The sequence below is a fragment of the Arachis stenosperma genome, chromosome 7 (assembly GCF_014773155.1).
Source record: "Arachis stenosperma cultivar V10309 chromosome 7, arast.V10309.gnm1.PFL2, whole genome shotgun sequence".
Taxonomy (NCBI): domain Eukaryota; kingdom Viridiplantae; phylum Streptophyta; class Magnoliopsida; order Fabales; family Fabaceae; genus Arachis; species Arachis stenosperma.
Window position 1 is genome coordinate 17699648 of NC_080383.1, and position 26314 is coordinate 17725961.

At 33.7% G+C, this 26314-nt stretch overlaps 4 protein-coding genes and 1 long non-coding RNA gene across 9 annotated transcripts; 1 reads left to right on the top strand and 4 right to left on the bottom strand.

Moving 5' to 3' along the window:
- Positions 1–1501: 1501 nt before the first annotated feature.
- LOC130940423 (DNA-directed RNA polymerases II and IV subunit 5A-like) lies at positions 1502–5340 on the bottom strand. Of its 2 annotated transcripts, none has more exons than XM_057868554.1 (5): positions 5085–5340; positions 3777–3858; positions 3236–3632; positions 2101–2214; positions 1502–1992 (listed from the first exon to the last, which is right to left on the bottom strand). In XM_057868554.1, exons 3-5 carry the CDS (start codon positions 3614–3616, stop codon positions 1867–1869), a joined length of 621 nt encoding a protein of 206 aa, XP_057724537.1. In that variant the 5' UTR covers positions 3617–3632; positions 3777–3858; positions 5085–5340; the 3' UTR covers positions 1502–1866. The 2 variants fall into 2 exon arrangements, with proteins under 2 accessions (XP_057724537.1, XP_057724535.1); XM_057868552.1 differs by having other exon boundaries at positions 3777–3861.
- Positions 5341–9728: 4388 nt separating this feature from the next.
- LOC130941244 (GDSL esterase/lipase At5g37690) lies at positions 9729–12179 on the top strand. 4 transcript variants are annotated; one of them, XM_057869672.1, is made up of 6 exons: positions 9729–10035; positions 10442–10569; positions 10671–10797; positions 10886–10998; positions 11463–11700; positions 11808–12179. In XM_057869672.1, the coding sequence occupies exons 1-6, from the start codon at positions 9786–9788 to the stop codon at positions 12017–12019; spliced, it is 1068 nt and encodes a 355-aa protein (XP_057725655.1). In that variant the 5' UTR covers positions 9729–9785; the 3' UTR covers positions 12020–12179. The 4 variants fall into 4 exon arrangements, with proteins under 4 accessions (XP_057725655.1, XP_057725656.1, XP_057725658.1 ...); XM_057869673.1 differs by having other exon boundaries at positions 9731–9912; positions 11451–11700; XM_057869675.1 differs by having other exon boundaries at positions 9731–9891; positions 11451–11700.
- On the bottom strand, positions 10441–13471 carry LOC130941245 (uncharacterized). The gene is made up of 2 exons (XR_009070593.1): positions 13365–13471; positions 10441–11990 (listed from the first exon to the last, which is right to left on the bottom strand). It is a non-coding gene; the product is annotated as an uncharacterized LOC130941245 (long non-coding RNA).
- Positions 13472–14221: 750 nt separating this feature from the next.
- On the bottom strand, positions 14222–17320 carry LOC130941667 (glucan endo-1,3-beta-glucosidase 2-like). The gene is made up of 4 exons (XM_057870227.1): positions 17189–17320; positions 15112–16365; positions 14692–14719; positions 14222–14597 (listed from the first exon to the last, which is right to left on the bottom strand). The coding sequence occupies exons 1-4, from the start codon at positions 17253–17255 to the stop codon at positions 14435–14437; spliced, it is 1512 nt and encodes a 503-aa protein (XP_057726210.1). The 5' UTR covers positions 17256–17320; the 3' UTR covers positions 14222–14434.
- A 2358-nt stretch (positions 17321–19678) lies between these two features.
- Positions 19679–20732, bottom strand: LOC130939494 (putative glycine-rich cell wall structural protein 1). The gene is made up of 3 exons (XM_057867595.1): positions 20060–20732; positions 19914–19974; positions 19679–19823 (listed from the first exon to the last, which is right to left on the bottom strand). The coding sequence occupies exons 1-3, from the start codon at positions 20730–20732 to the stop codon at positions 19679–19681; spliced, it is 879 nt and encodes a 292-aa protein (XP_057723578.1).
- Between the last annotated feature and the right edge of the window lie 5582 nt (positions 20733–26314).

Here is a 26314-nt window from a genome sequence, read left to right on the forward strand (position 1 = left end):
CGGAGCTAGCATCACCCATGTGACATTCACATCAGTTGGTAGCTTAGTACTTTGGAAGAACCCCATCACAGCTACATTGAACTCCTGACCAATCTCCTCCCAGCATTTTTTAATGAAATTCATATTATATTCATCACTACCTGGGGCCTTAGAAGATTCACAATCCCATACTGCCTCCCTGATTTCCTCCATAGATGACAAAACCTTTAGAGCTTCAGCCTCAGCTCCATCAATCTGCTTCACCAAACCATCCCGAACACCAATCCTCGTAGTATATTCTTGTCGATACAGATCCTTATAAAACCCCCTAATTGCCACCTTTATTCTTGCCTGATTCCGCACAAGTTGTCCATGAATCATCAGAGCTCTATCTTGTTATTCCTTCTTCTAGTCGAGGCAATGTTATGAAAGCATCTGGTATTCTTATCCATGTTCCTAGCATGTTTGGACCGAGACATCTGCTTCCAGTGAATTTCCTTCCTAATATACCACTTTTCACAAAAGCTCACCAATGCCTTCCTTCTAACCTCCGTCGTACCATCATAGATGCCATCACTAACTATATTGTCAAGCTTCCTGATCTCATCCTCAAACCTCCTTAGTCTCTTATCCATGTCGCCAAAGTTATCCTTATGCCATTGCCGCAAAGGTATCGTCAAAGCCTTCAGTTTACACCATCCGAAGTAGCACTCAGACAAATTCAATGATATTTTTATTTTATTTAATGAAAATATTTAGTAACGAAAAAATTATCCAAAAACAGTCAAAATTTAAGTTATTTGACATTCATTAATCTTAATAATAATTAATGAATGCTAAATAAAATAAGATTAGCCGCTTTTATCTTCCTAACATTATCGTTTATTTAATTGATTAAACCAAATTAACTATAATTAATTGTAATTAATTATTATTAAGGTAATTTTAATTTACATGAATAAATAGTTTGGAATTAAAAATTAATAAATTATGCATATGTTCTAAATCAATTATTGGTACACGTCTATCCTAAATAAGTGTATTTTTACCAATTTGAAGATATAAATAATGTAATTGAAAAATCAAAGACGAAATTAATGCACTTCATAAATCTAAAGACCACTTTGAGGTTTGACACATATTTTTTGAAGTATAAAATCAGTTTTATTTTCTCATAGATAAATTTATCAACATTTTAAATTTTTGTGGATAAAAATGATAATTTACTTCCAAAACAAATTAATATTATGTTTCCTAAGAATTTAAAAAATACATGACAAAAAATAGCATTGACATCTTTTTCTTTTCTTATTTTTATCTCTAATACAAAGTACTGAATCTGGTAGTACAAACACCTGTCAACCATTCTTAACCTGGTCTAGTAACTTTAATCATTTACCGGCATAGACCAGATTATGCGCAATAACGTAAGTGATAATTGTTTGAGTCATGAAAATCCTAATATTTTTTTACCTAACAGCCAAGTTATAATGACAAGATCAAGTTAAAATGACAAACATAATGAATTGAAAGAAAATATTTTAATTAAAAAAAGTTATTAGTGGATCCTATTCTGATGCCATTTTATGCGGAATCCGAGTCACCATATTTTCCGATATTCAGAATAACCCACCGAGAGCGCACAACCAAAAGAATTCGTGCAGTTAAAGACGGGTTTTGCGGAACATTGGAAACTAACCACCGCAGTATAGAATGTCTTAGTTTGACTACTAAGGTTCAACAATAACTTCTAACTGATAGCTAAAAGAGTACACCCAAAAGAAAAAGCCGGTTCTTTATCCTTGTCCATGCTTCAAGCTCTCATAAATATCTATCGATAGAGGGCATATGGTACCATAAATATAGTCAGGACGTTGAAGGAAATTCTTATACAACAAATCGGTAGGTAACATATCTGCCTGCAGTCTCACTTGGCCGGATTATCTTAACAACTTGTCCACGCTTCAATCCATAATATCTTGCAACAGGATCAGTAACTTGAATCCTAGGAAGCTGAGGAAAACCCCATCAAAAATATTAGGGTTGAAGTAACATGTTAATATGTTGCAAGATTTGTAGTACAATTCTAGAATTAAATATATAAGTCAAAATTAAACATACTTGAGTTTCTTTCACAGTATATCTCTCAATCAAAGTTTTCTTCTCTGCATCAGTAAGTACTTGATGCTCAGGGACAAGAACATGTTCTTTTATGTTGATCAGCAATTCTGCTTCCTGCATCAATAGGTTTCTTACAAGTTGTAATTGACAAAGAGAAGCAACCATATTTCTAGCAGCAAAACTAACATAATACAAAAGAAAATGAAAAAAAAAAGAAAATCTTAACCATTGAAAGGACAACCTAAAGAAATAATTAATACACTATTTCCTTTGCACATATATCTCTTGGTGAAAATTTCCAATCACAAAAAAAAAAAATGTAAAAGAATACGGGTAAATGTGAAGCTTAAGCAGCTCCCACCATTACGAACTGTATTAATTATCTCCAAGCTTGCAAGACTAAACACAATGACAATAGTCTCTGACTCCCTATAAAATCCTGTTGTTTATTAATGAGTAGTATGTTCTAAATTCAACACCAAAACTAACAAATTTTATTTTTATAAATGTAGTTTGGATTAGTGATTTGAGGGGAAGTGGAATAGAGTCCAAGGGATTTAATTGGTTTTCATTGTTTGGTTTGATAAAATGAAATAGAGTGGAATGGTTAGTAATAAAATAACAGAGAAGATTCCATCCTACTCCATCAAACTTTCAATTGTGTTTTCTTAATTTGGGGTTAGTGATGGAACCATATTTTATATAAAAAAAAGAGAATGGAATGCTGGAAATTATTTTAATTAATATTGGGTTTCTATTGATTGTGGGTTATTTTGTTGCTAAAATTGGTTGAACGGATAGCTTCGATTCTTGAACCATCATGCGTTATTAAACTTGGGCTCAATAGTCAATAGTGAATACTAGGGTATAATAGTCCAATTGATGAAAACTAGATCTTTGATGAAACTAAGTTACTATACATTTATCTTATAATCAAATCTCACTTCCACCCTCAATCTCTTCACATATGAATACCCTAAACCCTAACACATTCCATTCCATTTCTTTAAGCTCACTACACTCTCCTAATACCTACAATCAATAGAAATTGAATCTCCATAGATGTTTCAAGCTATTGTAGAAATTGAATATATGACTCAAGAGGTACATTATAAACTTATAGTAAAAGACAGACCTGGAAAACCTCCAAGTGAAATTTTTGAGAAACTTCACTGATACAAGTGCGGGCAAATGGTGTTAAATTCTGTTGACAAACCAAGATAGCCCTGAAAACATTCTCGGAGTTCATTCGATTGGTGTAGGTCTTCAAGGTCTTGACACCAACTTTAGCTTCTTCGGGGAAGAAGACATAGATCTGGTCAGAAGAATTATCCTTCTTGGATTTGTTGATGACAAGGTCTTCCCTCTTCATGTTCTCGCCATATTTTCTTCTAAATTCTTCTCTACTCATCTTGATCTCGAAGTCCCCAACAAGGTAATCCCTGTCCCTCAGCATCTGCATCACCGTCTTCCTAATTCTATACAGCCTGTTGATTTCCTCCTCCGATAGAACCATCCTTTTTCTTCTTTCTCTGTTCACCAGAAACCAAACAAACAATAAAATATAGGGCATATTATAACGTGAACAAATGGCAGATTGATTCGGAAGACATGCACGTTTACGAGATAAGAAAAAATTCGCACTTCAAAATTATGATTCTGAGAACAAAACTCACGATAAATAATAAAAGGTTGAAAGGGTTGGAAGAAAGGTGATCCTCGTAGAGATGTTCTTCACACAGAGTAGCCGCTGCCCGTCTTCTGCATTTGAAGGAAAGGATTTATAAAAGTGTGTACACGGGCCAGGCCAGACCAGGTATATACATATAACATAGTTATCAAAATATAATTGAACCAATCATGGTTCAACCGGTGAGTTACGGTTCATCCAATTAACCCAATCATAATAAAATAAAAATATAAACTTATAAAAATAAAATTAAAATTAAAATTAAAAGTTAAAATACATGCCTTCATAAACAATAACTTGTAAGAACCGAACCGGTAATCAAATCGTTCAGGTTATTGGTTTACTGATTTACTGGTTCAACCGATAAATTACTGGTTGAACTGATAAAACCGGTTTCACGTAAATAAAAACTATAATAGCAAAGGTATAAAACAACAGCTATTACAAAATACAAATTCACATCAATTGTTCAATGTTGGAAGCATAACCTATTTCCAACAGTTCAATTCAAAGGGTTCCTGTTAGGCAAGACAAAAGCAACCATATATGCATTCACTAAAATCTGTTTTGGACATAAAACCAGTTTTGCCGACATGTTTTCAAGCCTCAATTTGCCGAATGATTTAAACTATGAGCAACATTGGTACCTAACTAGGACAAATAGCCATGAGAAATTGATGAATGGATAACAAGCACTTAACTCACAAGTAAAATGGTTGCATTCAACTTGAAAATAACCATTCAATTCAACACACATTTAAAAGCAACACCATAGTAGTTCAACAGCAAATAATTCGACAAAAAGACACAGAGTCACTACACTAAACAGATGCACAATGGCATAATAGTTCAATAGCAAATAATTTCGATAAAAATTGCTAGAAAATCCAGCAATCCTTCTTCTAAAGCAAACAGGCATAATGGCATATTGGCATAATCAAAAATTAATAAAAAAAAATCCAGCAATCCAGCAATCACTACACTAAACAGATGCACAATCAAAAGTTCAACAAATTTAGTAATTTCATAATCAAGAATCAACAAATTTAACATAAACAGAAAATCTATTCAGCTATTCAATATTTCCATATCCAGCAATGTTACATCAACAAAAACAACCATAACCACTACAAATCAGAAAAAAAAAAAAAATCAACAATCTGCCATTAACTAGTTCAACAATATATACATAATCTGCCATTAACCTATCAGTTATTCACTCCCTTAATCAAATTAAAATCCAACTAAATAATTCAAAAAAACAGAGAACAGATTTCACAGTTTGGAGACCAACTTGGATGAGGCAGATTCTGGCGACGGAGAGGCAGCACCGCAGCAGCGACAGAGGGCAGCACCGCAGCAGCGACGGAGGAGACGCAATGGAGACGAAGCAGAGGAAGAGAGTCTTCGAAACTGAGAGGGACTGCGAGGAAGAGAGTGTTGGTGTGATGAGGGGAAGAAGAGACTCGAAATCGTTGGTGTGATGAGGTGAGGAAGAAAGGCTTCGAGAGCTCCAGCCTAGGTCCAGGGGTCAGGGGAAGGGTATTGGGGATTGGGGTAGCCGTTTAGGGTTTGGGCATTTTCTTTTTTTTTTAAAAACAAAACGACGTCGTTTTTTGGTAAGGAAAAACAAAAAAAAATCCAAACCGGACGAGTTTCACAAAACCGCCGGTTCTCCGGTTTTAACCCAAAACCGGCCGGTTCAAATGGTTCTATCCGGTTTTGTTCCTTATGCGGTCAATTTACTCAACTAAACCGACCAAATAACCGGTTTATCGGTTTTTTGATCGGACCGGCCAGTCTGATCCGGTTTTTACAACTGATAAACATATTAATAAAAATCAATTATCAATTCTTAGGACATAACTAATAGGACATAACTAATGATGCAAAATTAATAATGAATTAGTCAATAACACAAAATATTTTTTCAATTTAAATAATCAAGAGAGAACAAAATTCATTTGATGATGCACAAAATTCATTTGATGATGCTTGTTCTTGAGATAGTGGTATTTCTAATGACGTTTGTGAGGAAGATATTTTTAAAATTCTAGTCCAAAGAATGAATAGAAAAATTCATCTCAGCAACAATTTTCAACAACAAATTCAACTCTAATGATTTTCAACAAAAAATTTTTGTTAACTGATTATTTCAAAAAGACAAACAAATTCAAGATTCAACGATGAATCAGTAACAAATTCAACTTTAATGATTTTTAGCAACAAAAAATTTAACCAAATGATTATTCGGCAACACAACAACAAATTCAAGGTTCAATCGCTAACAAATTACACTCAACGATGACTTTCAGCAACAAAAATATTTAGCTAATTAATTATTTGAGGGAGACAGCAACAACGATGAATCAGTAACAAATTCAACTTTAATGATTTTTAGCAACAAAAAAATTTAACCAAATGATTATTCAGCAACACAGCAACAAATTCAAGGTTCAATCGCTAACAAATTACACTCAGCGATGACTTTCAGCAACAAAAATATTTAGCTAATTAATTATTTGAGGGAGACAGCAACAAATTCAAGATCCAGTTGCGACAATTAGTAACAAATTCATCTCAGTGATTATTTTCAACAAAAAAATAGCTCAGTTATATTTTCAGCTACAAATTTCAGTAACAAATTATTCAAGATAACATTCATCAGAATAATTTTTAGCAACAAAAAAATTAGTTCAGTGATATTTTCAGCAACAAAATCAAAGTACATTGATGAATTACAGCAACAAAACAGAAAAAGAAAGAACAGGAGAATTTGTTGGAACTCACCAAATCGGGTTTAGGGCTTCTGGTTCCACGAAGGAAGCTGACAGCGGAGAGGAAGCTGACGGCAAGACTCGAAGCAAGAAGACAACAACCACGACCAGCCCGGGACCTACTGCTTCTGTTGCCGGCGATGACGAGCGCAGGAAAGGCGCGCGAGCGCGACTGAGTGCAAGACGGTGATGACTCACACAGAATGCGACGACCAGCTTCAGTGCGAGACTGAAAGCAGTGAGAGAAACCGGAGACGAGAGAGGGAGAGAGCTTGAGTGTGACTGTGCGAGATCCAAAGAACCACAGGGAGAGAGATGAGATCGCTCGTGCTTTAGTGAGAGAGTGACCAGAGGAGGGAGACATCGAGGGGCCAGGGCAAAAGGGTTTTTGATGGATGGGAAACGACGTCGTTTTCAAAATAAAAAAATTAAACAGGATCCGGTCCGAATTTTGAAAACCGACCGGTCACTTATTTTAATAAAAATCAAACGGGTCGAACCGATTTTTGCCGAGTTCAATGCTTGAATAGTTTGAAAGGTGGCTCAGAACAACTAAATAAGTAACTGAATTTTCAGTTGAACCGACCAAGTCGAATCGTGTTTAATGACTATGAGTAAAAATATATTCGAACCCAATTCGATTTTTTTATTTTAAAGTTAAGAGTGCGACTCAAAGCCGAAATCTTTAGGTGAGGATGAAAAAATTATGTTAATTGAGCTATAATTCGTTGGTAAAACCAAATATTTTATCATATCTATTTTATTGAGTTAAAATATGATACATTAACTTATTTGTTTATAATATTAAATACCTTGCTATAAATTATATTTATAAATTCCTTTTAATGAATTAAATTTATAATATATATTCTTGAGAATTTATGAAGTGCTTTTACCTTTACTTTTATTTTCTTAAGCAACTGAAGTCAGTTGGAGTTAAATCCCATTTTTGTTCATTGCGACGTGAAGAGCTTCAATTTTATACTGATTTGTTGATAATATTAGTATCTACCATTAGATTGAATTGAAATTATTATTATTTTTTGGGTATTGAATTGAATTGAAATTATACTAGTTTGCTTTTGGTGAATGAGCACTTCTACAGTTCTACTGCCCTTGTGTTTATTCGAAAATGTTTTCCTTAAACGTTTTTTAGCCTTCAAGCTTTTTTTTTTTTTTTTTTTTTTTTTTTTTTTTTTTTTTTATCAGAGTGAGAGGTTAGGGATTTTGTAACATCATAGATAGATAGCACTTTCAGTATCAGGGTGTGGCTCAAGAACCCTAACCCTAGCCTTCAAGCTTAAAATGATTACGAATGTTGAATGTACTTATAAACGAAGATTAAAAAAAAAAAGGGAAGAACATGAGAATAAAGCCCAAATTATATACATTGGTAAATAAACGGAGCCTAGACCAATTGGTCCACATTATCCCACAGTAAGACCATAAGTCCAAAAATGTTCACATAGTCATGAATTTCAGTCAAGACTAATTAGAGTTGTGGTATAGAAGCTAGCACTTTGTTTAAGCTTTGTGAGCTCTTAGAATTTATCACATGGAGGGGCCTTACTCCATGGCCGAATTTGATGCCAAACAAGTATGAAGGGCCACTGCTTTGGCTCTTTTTTTGACAATGTAGTTTGCCTGCACAAAGACCTATAAAGTGGGTGTGACATGTACAATTTGTCAATTTCAATTATCAATTAGATTGCTTGATCCTGATGTACCTCATTGTGCTCCCTTGTGGGGGCATAAACAAGTTTTCTTTACCATGACATTTTATCTCTTCCTCAACTACGATTTTTCCTTCAATTTACAAACATCTTCACCTCACGCAACAAGCAGCCTATATTTCCTATAGGAAAGCTCCTTTATTTTGGATTAAAACCAATTTCCGACAACTACCTTAGTAGTTCAATCCTACTAGCTACTGTGTGGCCTCTCGATAAAATTCAATTTTAGCAACCCCGTCTTGAATAAAACTTTGGAGGTCAAACCTAATTTTATGAAATTTAGCATTACCTACCAAGTACATATATATATAGTTGGTGAACAATATTGTCGTTTTATTTGTCAATTTAATTAACTTACTGCACAGAGAAAGTATAGTAATTGGGGAAAAAATCACAACAAAAGTATAAGCACAAGCACCGCTGGAGTGAAGGAACTAGCAAAGGTTTCACAATCACGATAGATGCACCTAATATGGGTGTTTAACTTTTTGCTTACTTTAACAAGATTTATTACCGTTTGAAAATGTATTATCAACCTATTTATCTTTTTTTTTGGGGGGGGGGGGGGGGTGGACTAATAAACTATGGTAATGAATTCTTTTTTTTTGGACCGAAAACTATAGGTACTTAGGTAGTCATAACATAAACAGTTTTTCTTCTTTTGACAAATTAAAAAAAAAAAACCATTTTTTCTTCTTTTAACTTTCTATCAAAACAAAATGTTTAACAAAGCAAAAACTATAAACGTTAATCAAAACAGTTCTACAAACCGAATAAAAACAAAATTACAATTTACAACACAAGTTGTCTTCACCAACCACAATTCGCATAATGACAAACCACCAAAGATTTCCCCAGTATTTTATTTGTTCAAACTTCATACTATCACTGTGAATTTTGAACCCCCCAAAAAAACGGTAAATATAAAATCTTTGGCTCATTGAAATATTCAGCGTTCAATAGGTCATAAGATTTAATTTCTGTGCATTCTTGGTTAGTTGTAAAATAATCTTAAACAAATATCTAATAATTTATCATATATCCCATCCATGAAAATATTCGAGTTAACAATTTATTATTCTATACAAAATATAAACAAAAATATTTAATTAGGTGATAATATAATTTTTTTACACTGTTAATACGTACTAATTAAACTCTAAAATCGTGCGTAGTAGTTATTTGTTTTTCTTAACACACGTGATGTAAGATTCTTATCCAATATTTATTACTAGTAATCAACAATTTATGGAACATGTGGACCATTAGATAATAATATTGCTGACTCAAGCTTCTGAGTTGGCCAACTCCTTATGAGAGGCTCCATCATTTCCTCAAGAATCTTTGTAGTTTGGAAAATAATCACCAAACATGCAAACTTGGAGGAGTGAAACAATAGTTCATATAATGAAATATGGTAATGCTAATACTATAAAATCCGATGATGCACAATCACACTTTTCAGGAACATAAAGTTGGAAACAGATGAAGATAATGATAATGCTAAGGGTGGTTTTTGCTGTCTTTGTTTTCTCATCATTGGCAGCAATGGGTTCTTCAGCAATGACTCAACTTGTTACTTATGTTTTTGGTGATTCCTTAACAGATGTTGGTAACAATAATTTTCTCCAATATTCATTAGCTAAGTCTAACTATCCATGGTATGGGATTGACTATAGTGGTGGCCAAGCCACTGGAAGATTCACAAATGGAAGGACTATTGGCGATTTAATATGTATTTTTTTCATCTTAATGCTTCTGTTTAGTGTTATTTTCGTTCGCTTATGCCTGAGTATGTGTTTATAGACAAGAATTTAATTATAATGCACATAATATTATGTCTAGGTGATTTTTTAAGTAATGAATATTTTTACTAACATGCCAATAATATATAATTGGATATGGTAAAACTCTTTTATACTGTGAGTATATAAAAGTTAAATGTATTTCTAATTTTTGAATGGACATAAAACAAATTTTATTTTAGAATAGAGAATTTTGTTTGTTTTTATATTTTTCTCTTTTTCTAGTATCTTTGTACTCAGAAACAATTATCAAACAGGATATTGAAAAAACTAATAGTAAATACAGGATTTTATTTCTTTTAATTGTTCTGTTTTATCTTTTATGGTATTTTGCAGCTGCAAAGCTTGGAATACCATCACCACCAGCTTATCTTGCAGTGTCTCAAAACAGTGATGCCCTCCTTAAAGGAGTAAATTATGCATCTGGTGGTGCAGGAATTCTCAATGATACTGGACTCTATTTTGTAAGCAAAGACATTTTTAAACCTACATGATTCTTATTATTTTACAGCTTAGTAGCTTCTTATCTAACATTTTCCCCCTATTTCTACATTAAATGTTTTAGATTCAGAGATTATCCTTTGATGATCAAATAAACAGCTTCAAGAGAACCAAAGATGTAATCACGGCAAGAGTAGGTGAAGCAGCAGCAATCAAGCATTGCAATGATGCCATGTACTTCATTGGAATTGGTATATTTTTGCATAAATATTGATTTCAATGTTTAGAACTTCAGTTATCCACCTCATATACTAAAGTCGATGAATTGTACTTTTCCAGGAAGCAATGACTACGTCAATAATTTCTTGCAGCCTTTCCTAGCAGATGGCCAGCAATACACACATGATGAATTTGTAGAACTCTTAATTTCAACCTTGGATCAACAACTTTCGGTAATAAAAACACTGCATAATACTTTGTTAATTTAAGTTATAGATCCTTCTCAACTGGAAAATGCAGTTTATAATACAGTGCATCCATTTAAACCAATTCATAAAATTAAAACTAGTTTTAATAATCAGATTAAAGTATTTAACTGATTTATAGGCTAGTCACCAGAAATTGATTTATAGACTAAAACTAATTTTGACCTATAAAAAATTAATTTTTACATCCTCTCTCTCTCTCTCTCTCTTTCTCTCTCTCTCTCCTCTCCCCTCTCTCTTTCTCTCCCTCTCTCTCTTCAATTTAGTTAAACTAGTTTTAACCTATAAACCAATTTTATTTGGTTTAAAACTAAACTACACCATAAAAACTATAGTTTCAGTTTACTGGTATTTTTGAACACCCCTATCAATATTAGTGAAAACCTGTAATATAGTCAAATAAATTTGCTTATTTCTAGAGACTATATCAGCTGGGAGCAAGAAAAATGGTCTTCCATGGAGTTGGTCCACTAGGTTGCATTCCATCACAGAGGGTAAAATCCAGAAAAGGTCAATGTTTAAAGAGAGTTAATGAGTGGATCCTTGAATTCAACTCTAAAGTACAAAAGCTACTGAACACACTCAACCATCGTCTTCCAAATTCAAAGCTCATATTTGCAGACACCTATCCATTAGTTCTTGACTTGATCAATAATCCCACTACCTATGGTAATTTCAGAGCTTAAAATCAAATCCTTAAGACATATTCATACTAAGCAAATTCTTTCATTCAAATTTTGGTAGACATGGTCTAATACTATATCATCATCACACAGGTTTTAAGGTTTCAAATACATCATGTTGCAATGTAGACACAAGCATTGGGGGATTATGCTTGCCAAACTCAAAGCTGTGCAGCAACCGCAATGATTACGTATTTTGGGATGCATTCCATCCATCTGATGCGGCAAATGTTGTTCTTGCAGAAAAATTTTTCTCTACTCTTTTTTCATCAGCTCCTGCAGCAGCACCAGCACCATCAGACTAAATCTTTTTACAATCAGTCATCATTAATATCAGAATTGAACCACACCTTTATACCAAGACTTCACCCTATATGTCTAAGTCAATCAGATAGTCCATTGTAACATAGATTAGCAACGTGCAATCAAGGAATCATTGCAATAATCATCAAAATGTTACAGAGATATGTTACCTTTGAGTCTATCTGTATATGACATAATAGGCATATTGCATATCCAATTTTTGATAAATTTAACAACAGAAATTATCAGATTTTTCCAATGAAATGTTGGTTAAATGTCATAGTTACACAAACACAAATTCATAATACAGAGATAGTAACTTGTATATCAGTACTACAAACACCATCATCCATTCAATTTCCAATATAAACAAAGACATTTAAAGATTCCGGGAACACGTTTGATTTAAATGTAAAGAAGTTATAGATTGCTCTCAGTTGAAAGGCCAAATTTTTTCCACATAAGAAGACATGAGATGGATAAGGCCTCTCCCATTTAAGCCCAAACTGCTTCATGATCTTGACACAGCCCTCTTTCAATCTCTAAAAGGAAAGGTAACAAAACCTCATCCATTAGAAAAAGAAATCATCAAGCAAAATCAAGCTCAAGAAGCACTTATAAGCTCAAATGAAAAGAAGCTTAAAACCCCATCCAGCTTCAATTCGGTGTGGTTAAAGCAAAACAATCATCATCGAGCATCACAAAACAATTAAAACAAAAGCCAAAATAAAAATGGTTTCTACTCAATTCAAGGAGCTAATTCAAGGAAAATTTGATTCGAACGGGGATGGAGTAACTTCCTTGCTCTCAGTAGTATAGGCACAATTTCTTTCCACTTGAGAAGATTTGAAATGGAAAAATCCCCCTATCAATTAAGCCAAAATGCATTGTGTGCTTAACAAAACCTTCTTCCAAACCCTAAAAGAAGAGGTCCCATTCCGAAACCTCGTCCGTTAGAGAACGGATTCATTAGGCAAAATCAAACACCAAACATCCATGAAGCTTAACTAATAGAGTTCTAATCCCAAAACTAGCTTCTATTCGGTGTGGTTAAAGCAAAAAACCATCATCGAGCATCACAACAACAATTAACATAATTAAAACGGTTTAAAAGCTCAGAAAATCAAAACCTAGAATTGAAAAATATGAAAATTGTGGATCCTACGAGAAATAGCAGAATCCATATTATAAATTAGGGAAAATGCCAGTCCAGAGGAACCGATTTGATTTTGCATCCTTTCGTATTCTCTATGCCATGGTTAATTAACATAGAGAATCATAGTGGATGCAGATTTCAAATCTGAATCAGAAACTGAAAACGAAAATGGAATCGAAGAAGGGAAAAACCTAATGCTACAAAGAATCCATTAGATGTGAGGACCAAAACATAATGAAATCTGTGCGAGGGACGAAAAGAAGGGGACGTAGTGTGTTTATATAACCCTTTTGCGACGCGAATAGGGTTTTGAATTTCACTGATAAAATTACGGTTTTACCATTGCAGAGTGGAGGAGTGTGGAAGCTGCAGTCCGCGGAAATTGCGAAAAGTGGAAAGGAAAATTCATAACTGAATTTGCTTTTTTTTTGGTAATATAACTGAATTAGCTTTATTTTACAGTTGTAGTATTTTTGGCCATTTGGCAACTATTACACTAACAAAAAAAACCCCACTAATAAGACAAACCGAAAAGTTTACTCATAATAATATGAATAAGAAAAAGTGAAAAACAAAAATATTATCCACACATTAAAAATTAACTATTAAAATCAGTTAATATACATTTATGTATATATTATTATTTTGTATTTTAATATATGTTCTATTCAGTGACCGATTCTTTTATATATTTATCATAGTAGTCGTAAAAATTTTTTTTTTTTAAATTAAGAGTGAAACTTATAAGTATAAAGAGATTATACCTTCATTGACATTCTCATTTAATTAACTAATCAATTAGTGTGTATAATAATACAAATAATTTTTCAACCTACTTAAGCGCTCTTATTGGAAGTGGCAAAAAGAATTGGAGGAGCTAAATTCACGCCGGCATTGTTGCCATGGGAGATAGTAGATAGGAGACTACAACTTCAAAATTATATACAACAGTAAGTAAATAATCTAATGAATTGATTTTAAGTGATATGTAGAATTTTAGATGCATAATAAGATTTAAAGCAACCTAAAGGATCCGTGAATGGTTGATAATAATTGACCAATTTGAAAGAATTACAATGATGATTTCAATTGCATATTTGCATCCTCACTTAGTCCAAACCCTTTACTGGTTTCTTTGTACAAAATTGAATGGATCAATTTGAACAATGCTACCAAAGATGATATAACCTTGTAGCACCATCATTCATATATCACAAAATTTTTGGATGAGAAACACATTTTCAAGATTATGTACCACACTTCATAGCAAAACCACTCCACATATTAAGAATCCTATCACCATTAATAGAAGGCTTCTAATTCTCAACTCAGAGCTGTGGGGATTGTAGGCTGATGAGGAATCTGAAGCTGTAGAATTCATTGATGGTGCTGTGACATTGGTAAAGGTAGCATTTCTTCCCAAACTGCACATTCAAAAACCAATCACTTGTAAGTAATACTAATTTCACAAAGCAAGCAAGGATATTGAAAATGAATCAAAGAAATAAATGCCTTTACCTTCCAGGAAATATACAAGAACCATGACCTACAATAAATGAAAACCACAAAATGTTAAAACTTCAAAGCCTTAAATAATAGGTTAAATTACTCTAGAGATCTCTAGATTCATTCATCTCTCATTTGGGTTTCTATAGTTTTACACATTTGTAATCAAATCCCTATATAGTATAAACGTTTTTTAATCAAGTTCATTTGAATAGACGTTTCCTAATCAAGTTCCTATATATTGGATGACGAATCGCTGTTTTTGACAAAAAAATTCTGCACAGTATAAGCAATTAACTATCCATGTTTAAGCTATAGAGACTAATTGAAAATTTGTGCACAATAAAAGAACTTTATTAGAGCTTTTAAACTATAGAGATTTCCAAGGTAATCAAAGCTAAATTAAACTAAAAAATGCATATAGCAGCTTACTTGGATCCGTGGTGGAGACAGTAGCCACTCCATTGAAGTCACAGGATTCAGGAGTCTTTCCCATCTTATGATAGTAACTATCAAAAGCATAAGTTGAATGTGCAATCACATTGTCTGGTTCATAGCATGGTTGTCCCTGCCGCATAGCAGAGCATTCCACTTTGCCCGGTCCACACGCCCAATCTAGTGCAGCTTGCAACATCTTCGGATCAGCACCCTCCTTTGCAATGCAGAAAGTTTGGTTGCTGGTATCATTTGCTAAGAGTGCATCTGATCCAGTCAAGTGTAAAATGTAAATAGGTGCACCATTTGCATCGAAGAGTCCCCAATTCTTCTCGGACAATGGCCCCGGCTTCATATCCTCGTTGTAGAGCTCGTAAATGTAAGTGCTAACAGCAATTCCAGGATACTTGGGAGTTCCAGTTTGGTTCAGCACATGCTTTATAAGATTGCTATTGTAAGTATTTGCATTGTCAATTGTTGCATCAGGCTCGTTGGATCCACCTTTCGAGGGCCATCCGGATTCAGTTACTACTACAGGAATGTTAGTGTAATTTAGAAAAAGCATGGCAAAGTATGCTGCATCAACCATAGCATCAAAGACATTGGTGTAATGCAAAAGGGTATTGGAATCAACGGCTTCTTTGTTCGGTGGCAAAGGCTTGAAGAGTGCATAGTCCAATGGAATTACACCATTTGATTGCATGTAATCATAGTAAGGGTATATATTGAGCATGAGATAAGAACCAGTGGATTGCAAGAAATCAAGCATTGGGACTAAAACTGAATTCAGTGACTTGTTAAAGAAAGCCTGCGAAGGTGGAAATGAATCGAGGATGATTGAAGAGGAAAGGGGCGTTGAGACTTTGATTTGGCGATCAAGATTGGATGCAACGAGAGCTGAATGAATGTACTTAAGAGCATTGACAAGTATTTTTGCTGCATTAGGAAGGGCAGTTAAGACTTCAGAACCAACACAAATGGCTGTGATGTTGGTTGCTGGATAATGGGCTACAACATTGTGTGAAACCCAGTTGGCAGCCGTCGAATTCGATTGGCCAATTGCTAGGAGCTCTTCATTAGGGACAGTGATAACAACTTGAATGCCTGTCTTTGCTAGTGCGACAAGCATAGCTTGGTCAGCATCATACAATCGAACATGTCGGATTTGCTGAGCTTTAAGTAGTGCTACTACTTGAGTAGGGTGTGGCATATCTGATAGATCTGTTCCAATATTCACACCAATAAATGGTTCTGCAGCCAAAAGAAAAAAAGAAAAGCAACAGGATTCAGCTTCAGCTACTCAAATGACACAACTCCAGAAGCATATGCAGAAAGAATCTTGACAGTTAGCACAAAATTTCTCTTTTTTAAAATCATTTCCCTATTTATTACCACTCACTAGTATCTAAAATCTAAATCCTTTACTAAAAATCTGACTAATCCGATTCAGTGAAATGCGGCTGACTCTCCGGGCACCGGAAAATAGCTTTTGAAAAAAAAAAACTTCTCCCTTTTGAAGACTTAGTTATAACTGCAATGATTTCTGAACATTAGGATAGTTCCCTCAAAGAAAGAAAGTGACTGAAATAGAAGCATCATCCTACTCCATTTTATATATCTAAATATATCATAGATGGACCACACTCGAATCAATAAAAGCCTAGCTAATTGTTTTTTATATATACTATAATTTAATTTTATTTACACCCAAAATTGGCCAAAGTTTATTAATCACATTCAAAATAAGTATAACATATACACAATAATAATTATTGAAGGGTCTTCTGCCTGCTATTTTATAGCTTATAGCTGATTACAAACCTTGAATCTCACAGAAAACAGCAATATGCTACATGCAGTAAATAACTTCCAAACAACTTCATTAGTTTTCACATTGAGTTCTGAACAATGCCAAAACAATGTTACTTTGATGAAATACAAACCCAAAGGAGAGAATGGAAGAAGATTCATGATTCATAATGCAAGCATAAACTTTACAAAACAGAAAACGGAAACTCATAACACAGAACTCAACAAACAGAGAAGCTATATAATAAAGAGTGTGCACACAAACCTTCATCAGCTGCAACAACAAGAACAGACACTGCAAAAAGCAGCAAAAGAAGGGAATGCACGGCCATAGATTCAAACAGAGAAATCTGGAGCAAAGGGAAAAAACTCAATAATGAATGAGAGAGAAAGAAAGAGAAGGACAAGGAGTGTAAATGAAATGGGACTGTAGAGAGAAGAAAAAAAAGAAGAAAATAATGAAGGGAAATTAAGGTGTAAATGCAAAGAGGAAAGTGGGGTAAAGCTGTAGTAGTAGAAGTAGTAGGAGAAAGAAAGAATATAAGAGAGATGGGGTTTGCAAGATCAAGACATAAATCACACGTGGAAAGCTTGTCAGAACAAATCAACGGCTAAGGAATCATCTCTGTTTGAGAGAGTTTCACTGTTAACAAAGCAAAGAAAATAGAAAACCAGTGAACAAGGCAAAAACAACTTTTTTTTTTTGTTTCCAACATTTATTTAATCCATGGTTCTTTCATTTTATAGTAATATGAAGAAGAGAAAAAGAATATGTAGAAATTAGACAACATTCTTTACTTGTTAAGCATTGTTTGTATGTTTAACTTTTATATAATTAAGTTTGAATTAATAATTAGGGCAAGAATCCATTTTTATTTATAAGTATTGTCAAAATGTTAATATAAAGGGAGGTGAAAAGGTTGCAAATGTTGAAATGTAGAATAATGTAATGGAAATGGTGATAAAGATGTTATTATTTAATTTTTTTTTTCTGAACATCTTTATATGTTTATGCATATTATTATAAAAAATATATTAATAAATTAATTTTAACAAATATTACATAATATTTTTGTTAAATAAAGTTGTATTGATGATACTCATTTTATTCACTAAAATATAAAAGTTAAATTGGTTCACATCAATTTAATATTTCTAACGAAAGATTCTAACTATTTTAAATGTTAATTTAATTATACATGCACTAAAATGAGAATTAATGACTTGAATAAGCAACGAAGGAGTATAAGTTGATATAATAAGTTAATAACCAACAATGATTACATTTTTGTTCATATATAATTGATTAATGTGATGTAAGTGCATGTGGAGGTGATATCCTAGCCGTTACAATACGGTGAATTCTTTCTTTTGAAACTAGTTGATTTGTGCTTTGTTTTGTTTTGTTTTGTTTTGTTTTGTTGTGTAGCAGCATTCTCACTGTGTGTCTGAGCATGCAAACTCTCTGACCTGGAATTTGTGTTATGCGTTGTGAGCTTTTGAAAACACCGAAAAGATACCCCTAGAATTATATTATTTGTGCATGTAGAATATAGTTAAAAAACTATTTGTTATTTTAGTTAATTTAATACTTTTTTAAATATTTATCATTTTCATGTTTAAAAAAACTACTTGAGGGACTTTTTTCACTAACCCACAACCACGAAGGTGCTCACTCCTTCATCTCCAATATGAGGATACTATCTTACTACAATTTTACATACATGAATCTATTGTTATTATTACATATGACATTTATTATGAACAGATCTTACATTTTTAGTGATTTGAATGTGGGTTTTTTTTATGAAGGTGCAGCTACTTTTGGGCACCATTACTAAATTACCATTATTAATTCAAATTGTACTCTCGCCAAACCGAAACAAGAATAATGGGAGATATAAATCTGTAATTCATCCAATATTATATAGTGATTTAGCTTCGCATAAGAGGAGGGGAAAATTAGAGATGTATTATTTGCATCACTTTTTAATGCATATCTTTTGTATACTTAGACATAAAAGTAAAGAAAACGAGTTTAAAAAAATAAAAAAATATATATGTAAGACAATTAAATTAATGAAGTTCATATCAAATTTAATTAGAAAAAAAATTGAGAGGGTGTCTGACACCTTTTATTTATCTACCTAAAACATTTTCCCTACCCATTGTGACTGGCCAAGAGGCACATTAGCAGATAGTTATGGATTGGGATTGAACAGCATCAATCCAATCTATCTACCCGCTATTCCAGGGTTTTGTACCTCCTAATTAGTAGTTGCTACTGATTAATTGGATAAAATACAGGATTTCATTTTTTGTGTTGCCTTTTTTACTTGTTCATCTTAGACGTAGTAAATAATTGTCCCTTTTTTTATCCATTATCGATTTGAAAGAAGAAAATAACTCTGTCCAATGTTGACACAAAACGAAAGTCAAACCCACGTATCCGAGAGAGATACATAAGAATTAATCACATTCTATTTGATATGTACACAATTTCATTTATGCATGTATTTTGCAGTAAGAAGGCAATAATAATCCATCATATGTAAAGACCAAAGAAGCAGTAAATAAATGAAAGAAATATAAAAGAAGCAAGTATAGCTCAAAAAAACCGTCATGTATTATGAAGAAAATGTATGTAAACAATAATGGGAGGCGTGCTTATTTACGAGGAGTTCTTGCAAGAAATTAAATGTGCACGTAGAGAGATAGAAAGAGTAGACTAAAAGAATGTAATGTAGTTGGGTGATTAAACAACAGCATTCAACAAAGGCTCAGAAGATACGCCCTGCTGCTCATCATCACTTGGTTTCTTTCGTGCCAAAAGCTTGAGAAGGACAACAGTCAAATTGTATAGACCACTCTTAGCCTTCAATTTGCCGCTCACTTCGTATCTGCATTAATAGTAACATAAAATGAATATGGAATTGGTTGGCACAAGGGAATAACATGAAGCATGTCAATTGATATCACCAACAACTTACTCTTCTGCTGCATCGCTTTCTTTTACTTTTTGAGCAGTTCTTGGAGCTTCATTTGAGGATCCTATTCAATCAAGAATTATCATCACAATGTACGTATAGCATGCAACGTAAATTGTATCAAGAATTTCATGCAAAAATTCACTCACTATCGGGAAGTTGATGGTGGCCTAAGTCAGCTTCTTGAATGCCATCGCCACCTTGGCCTGCCCGCTCAGGATCAGCCCCGTCTGGATGATGACCTGCTCCGTTGCCATCGCCACCTCCACCTGCTCCGTTGCCATCGCCACCGCCACCTGATCCGTTGCCATCGCCACCGCCACCTCGACCTGCTCCGTTGCCATCGCCACCTCCGCCTGCTCCGTTGCCATCGCCACCGCCACCTGATCCGTTGCCATCGCCACCGCCACCTCGACCTGCTCCGTTGCCATCGCCACCTCGGCCTGCTCCGTTGCCATCGCCACCGCCACCTCGACCTGCTCCGTCACCATCGCCACCTCGGCCTTCTCCGTTGCCATCGTCACCTCGACCTGCTCCGTTGCCATCGCCACCTCGACCTGCTCCGTTGCCATCGCCACCTCGACCTGCTCCGTTGCCACCGCCCCCTCGACCTGCTCCGTTGCCACCGCCCCCTCGGGCTCCCTGCTCAAGCTCAGCACCGCGTGGATGATGACCTGCTCGGTTGCGGTTGCCGCCACCGCCCCATCGCCGGTCCAATTCCCGTTGCCGTGCCCAACTCTTTAATTTTTGATAGCCTTCCCAGAGGAGATAAGCGAGAATCACAGCTGCTAACGCCAAATACTTGTCCCCAAGGTCGCTCATGATTGAAGAAACAGAGAAAGATGGAAGAAATGGAATGAGAATGAATTGGAGAAGAGAGAGAGAGAGAGCGCAAAATACACACACTCTGACTCCACTACCACCTTATATACGTACTAGTACTACTTCATTCTCATCAATAACCAATCATAAAATATCTCCAACTAACTTTCCCGCCAAGCTTAACAAACTAACCAACTTCCTCTGTCTTCTTTCTTTTCTTAATTCTTTATTATTTCCAAATTCCTTCGCTTCAATTATTTTGTCTTCATAACTCTGCTTACAAACTGGCCTCTCGTTTAACTGGGGATAATTTTGTAAAATTAAATTTATAGGTTAATTAGAGTCAAAATTTTTTGTTTTGTTTCTGAATTTTCTTTTGTTATTTTCATACGATAATAATATATTCTTTAATTTTTTTTATTAATGAAATTAATTTTTTTAAAGTATAAATTAAAATTTTATCCTTTTTTTATAAACCCAACCTTACTTTTATTCTTTTAATTATATAATGAGTGTTTTTACTTAATTTATTTTTTTTTTGTCCTTGCAGTAAAATTGTTTTTTACCGTAATAATTTATAATGCATCACTTCCATCATGTTCCATCTCAAGTTATTTTGTTGATTGGGGTGTTAATTATATATGAATGTAAGAGTTCAATACAGTAGAAACAATAAACTTCATTTTGCTGAAAGATGGTTAGATCTTCTTATATATTATAACCAACATAATAAAATTTTGATGAAGTTATATTTCATAGAAAAGCTGAATTTATTATTGAACTAAATTTGGTTATTCTTGTCTTGTCGTATTATATGACTAACAAATGATGGAATTTATTTAAAAAGAGAAAAGTCTGAATTTGCATGAATTACATATTGAATCTGATCAAACTATTTTTACTAGTTATTATTATGAAAATGATTCTAATGTATATGAATCTAAAGTCTAGAATTAAATGTTATAGATATTATTGAAATAACTTAATTATAATATTAGAATTTGATTTTAGCTTCAAAAAGAATTTGAAAGTTGATCTCATTTTATTAGTTAAGTTTATTTAATTTAGATATGTAATATTTAATTTATTAATTTTTAATTTTATATTTTTATTAGTTTATTTTATCAATAATATATCCATATAATTTAGTGAAAAATACTACTAATATGATAATATGTCATATAATTTTTATATACTTTTAATCTACCAATAATTAAAAATTAAATCATTTAAAATAATAATAGTATTTCTTTGTCAATAATAATAAACATGTATAAGAAAAAAATGTTTTAAAATACAGTGTTCTATATAATACTTTACGCGTATTAATATATTATATAATATTAATAACTAATGTTATTTAATAAATATAGATATTAATATATTATTATGAGAAAGATAATATTTATATATTATTAAAATTAAAATAGAGTAAACTATCATTTTTATCTATAAAAGTTGAAAACGCTAACATATCTACCCATAAAAAATAAAAACTACCATTTGTAGCCATAAAAATTGACTTTTGCAAGTAAAATTATCCAAACCCTAAATAATTACATAAAATTCCCAAACTATCCTTGGTGAGTCTCATCCTCTTCAATTCTTCATCTAAATCGTGAACCAGCACTGCTGCACCACCCTCCCCTTTCCACACTCTCTCTCTCTTCCTTCTTCTCTATCTTCTTCAATTGTCCTTCTCTCTTTTTCTCCTCCCTCTTCGCACTTTTCTCCTTCCTCTTCTTTCCCTATTGATGTCTTTCTCTTCTCTGTCGTTCTTCTCTCTCCTCTGTGCATTAATGGTGGTTCCTCCTTTTACCGTCGCGAGCTCCATCTTCTCCTCCCCTCCTTTTCTTCTTCTTCTTCGGGAGGTTTTTGACTTCAGGAAGTAGCAATTTTGAGTCCTCTATTTTATGCAACCACAACTTCTTTTTCAATGTTGAGTTCCTTCCTTTTTCAAATGTCATATCTTCGTCTTCTCCTTCTCTCGGTGTCGCTGCTCTCTTCTCCTCCTAGCGATGCATTTTCGTCATCTCCTCCCAGCGTCGCCAAAATCGAATTAATGTTCTGTGTTATTTGTAACGAAAATAGTGATCTTGAATTTGAGAAATTGACAATTTTTGGGGAAGGTTCTAAGAAATTAGGATTGTATTTTGAATTTATACATGTTCTATTCTTCAATTTGATCTGAGTTTGTTCTTTTTTGTGATTTTGAAGAAGATAGTGGATGGGCTATGTTAATGTTCAAGAGGTGAGAGAGGAAAAGTGAGTGAGTGAAAGAGAGAGAGAGAAAGACAAAGTAAGAAGGGAGATGATGCTACGGCAGTGGTGGTTTAGGTGCTGCAGATAGTGAGTGAGGATGTGTGCGTGCGTGAGAGAAGAGAAGGGGGGTAATTTGGAGATTTTATGTAATTATTTAGGGTTTTGATAATTTTGCTTGTGAAAGTCAATTTTTATGGATACAAATGGTAATTTTTATCTTCTATAAGTAGATATGTCAGCATTTTCAACTTTTATGGGTAGAAATGGTAGTTTACTCATTAAAATATATATATATATATATATATATATATATATATATATATATATATTAATATTTCAAATCAATTAACAACAGGAATATATATAATTATATTATTAGAAAAAAGATAATATTTTAATTTATATTAATTATATTACATATAAATAATACAAATTATATTCACAACTAGAAAATTACTAAATACAAATAGATTTACAGACAGATTTGATCTATATTACAGACGAATTTTTGGTTACCAATGGATTTTGTCCTTCTATAAAAACCTTGTCAGAAATTATTTACCAACGGATTTTTTTCCGTCAAAAAATTACCGACGAATTTTTACCAGTTACCGACAGATTTTTTCTCGGTAAATTCTCCCCTCCATTTTCCTAAAACGTCGAACTTTTTGACGAATTTTCTGTCGATAATTACAGACGAATTTTCTTGTTCTTAAACTAAAGATCAAGTTATTATATCAAATTATTATAGTACTACAATTATGCATAATTATTTGTTCTTAAACTAAAGATCAAATTATTATATCATTAATTAATAATTTATTTTTCTGGAACTCTTCAGAGATATTTTTTACAACAGTCATAGCTACTTGAGTATCCTTTTGATGAATGAAGTTTACGAAGGGGCTATTTCTGCCTTCCTACAATCCTTTTTACTTGAATCCATTCTTAGTGTTACTTGACGCTTTTCTTATTAATTCTATCATATATCCATATCTTGATTTTCTCTATTTTCAATTTAGGAGTAGAGGATAGATGGGGCGATTCGAGTGAGATCCAACTTTCGATTCACTCGTGGGATCCGGACGGCTTGTGTATAATGGGGGGACCACCGAGGCTCCCTTCTTCTCGAGAATCCATACATCCCTTATCTGTGTATGAACAGCTGTCCCTCGAGCACAGGTTTAGGTTCAACCTCAATAGAAAAAATGGAGCACCTAACAACATATCTTCACAGACCAAGAACTACGAGATCACCCCTTTCATTACTCCCGATCCGAAGCACCCCTTTTCCATTCATAGAGAGATCCAATCGTCAAAATCAATAAAAAGGCCATCATAGACCAAGATCCAAACGGATAAGAAAAGGCGTCAGGTAACACTAAGAATGGATTCAAGTAAAAGGGATTATAGGAAGGTAGAAATAGCCACCTTAGTAGGGGTGCGCCGGACCGCCGACGAATAATAGGTCATCATCATGCTCATCATCGGCTGGTATCCTCGGGTCCCGACCGATATCCGTCTGCAGGCGCCCAAAAGCGATGATTCACTTGTCCCCTTGTCCATAGGGACCTCGTGGCATACAACCGAAACGACTCCCGCTATATAGCCGCCTCTATCTCTCTTTCTTTTTACAGCCTGGTGGGACCTAATTGAGAAGGAGACAGAAAGAGATCACCTAACCTTATCTTGAGTGAGAGAGGCTAGTCGCAAGGCAGAAAGCTTAGTCTCAAGTATGAGGGTGAATTTTCACCCTCAGACTTGAGACTAAGCTTTCTGCCTTGAGACAATATTAGTTAAATACATATATTCTAATTAAAGGAATTAGTCTATTAATAATAATTTATTTTTAAGGGAATTAGTTTGTTTTAGGTAATTAGTTTGAGATTTTATTTTTTAATGTATTGATCTATTGGATATAATTTTATTTTGATGTTTATTATACCATTAATTAATAATTTCTATTCTAATATTAAAAGAACTATACTTACGAAAAGAATGTGAATATTATTATATAATTATAAAAAAATAATATTTATATGTTATTAAAGTATTAATATTTTAAATTAATTAATGCTTGCAATATATATGATGATATTATTAGGAGAAATATAATATTCTAATTTATTACTAATTATAGTAAACGTAAATTATACAAATTATATTATAATTGTGAAAACTATTTGTTTTTAAATTAGTATATTATTAATTAATAATTTATTTTTTAATTTTAAAAGTATTATAATTAAATAGATAGATTCTAATTAAAGGATAAATATATTATTCAATTAAAAATAATTTTTAAATTAAATTTTGGAAATATAATAATATTTTTAAATTTTTTATTGTTGAAAATTCTGTAATTAGTTTGTTTAAAGCAGTGTTGTCAGAACCGGACCGACCCGGCCGGTCGGACCGAAAAATCGGCGAACCGGTACCATAACTGGTCCGGGTGAGGCATCGAATCAAACAAGGAGTTGAACCGGCGAGACCCGTATTGAACCGGACGGGTTTGATCAGAACCGGTGAACCGAAAAATTTCGTTTAACCCGGACCGGTTTGAAAATTTTTTTTTCTGCGATGGAAAACGACGTCGTTTCTTAAAAAAAAAAAGAAAAAAAAAAGAGACAAAAGATGCTCTGTTGCTGCGTTTCAACGATGTAACCCTAGCCTCCATCCCCTTCCCCTGTTTCCCACTTTCCCTTCCCATTCCCAAACGGTTTGAGTTGAGAGACCACCATCACCATCACCATGGCACCATGACTCCATCCCCTTCTACTCGCCTACTCTGCTTCAGCTTCAGGCTTTCAGCCACCTCGTCGCCCTGTTTAGCTTCAAGCCTTCAACCACGCGGCACTCACCTCACCACCGCATCCAGAGCAGTGCGCCACTCACCCCGTCCATCGAAGATTGAACATTGAAGTCGCCTCCTCGCTCCAGGTCTCCCTCTTCTCTGCTCGACGCTCGTTGCTCCATGCCTCCAGGTCCAGGGTCCAGCCGTGCAGCTGTGCAGGTAAGTATTTTTAATTTTTTAATTTTTTGAAGTTAATTGATTAATGATTATGGTATGCGGGCAGATGAAAACATGTTTGATAGTTTACATATGTTTGAAGTTAATTTTTTAATTGGTGGTTCACATATATTTGATAGTTTGATTTCTGTTTGATTTTGGTATGTGGGCAGATGAGAACATGAACACTTCCACATGTTTTTCTGTTTGATCTCTCATGTTTCTTGATTTTTTTATTTCTATTCAGTACTTCAGTTTGTTGATTATCCATTGTTAGTTGCTGTTGGATATTATTCTTAGTAGTTAGTGG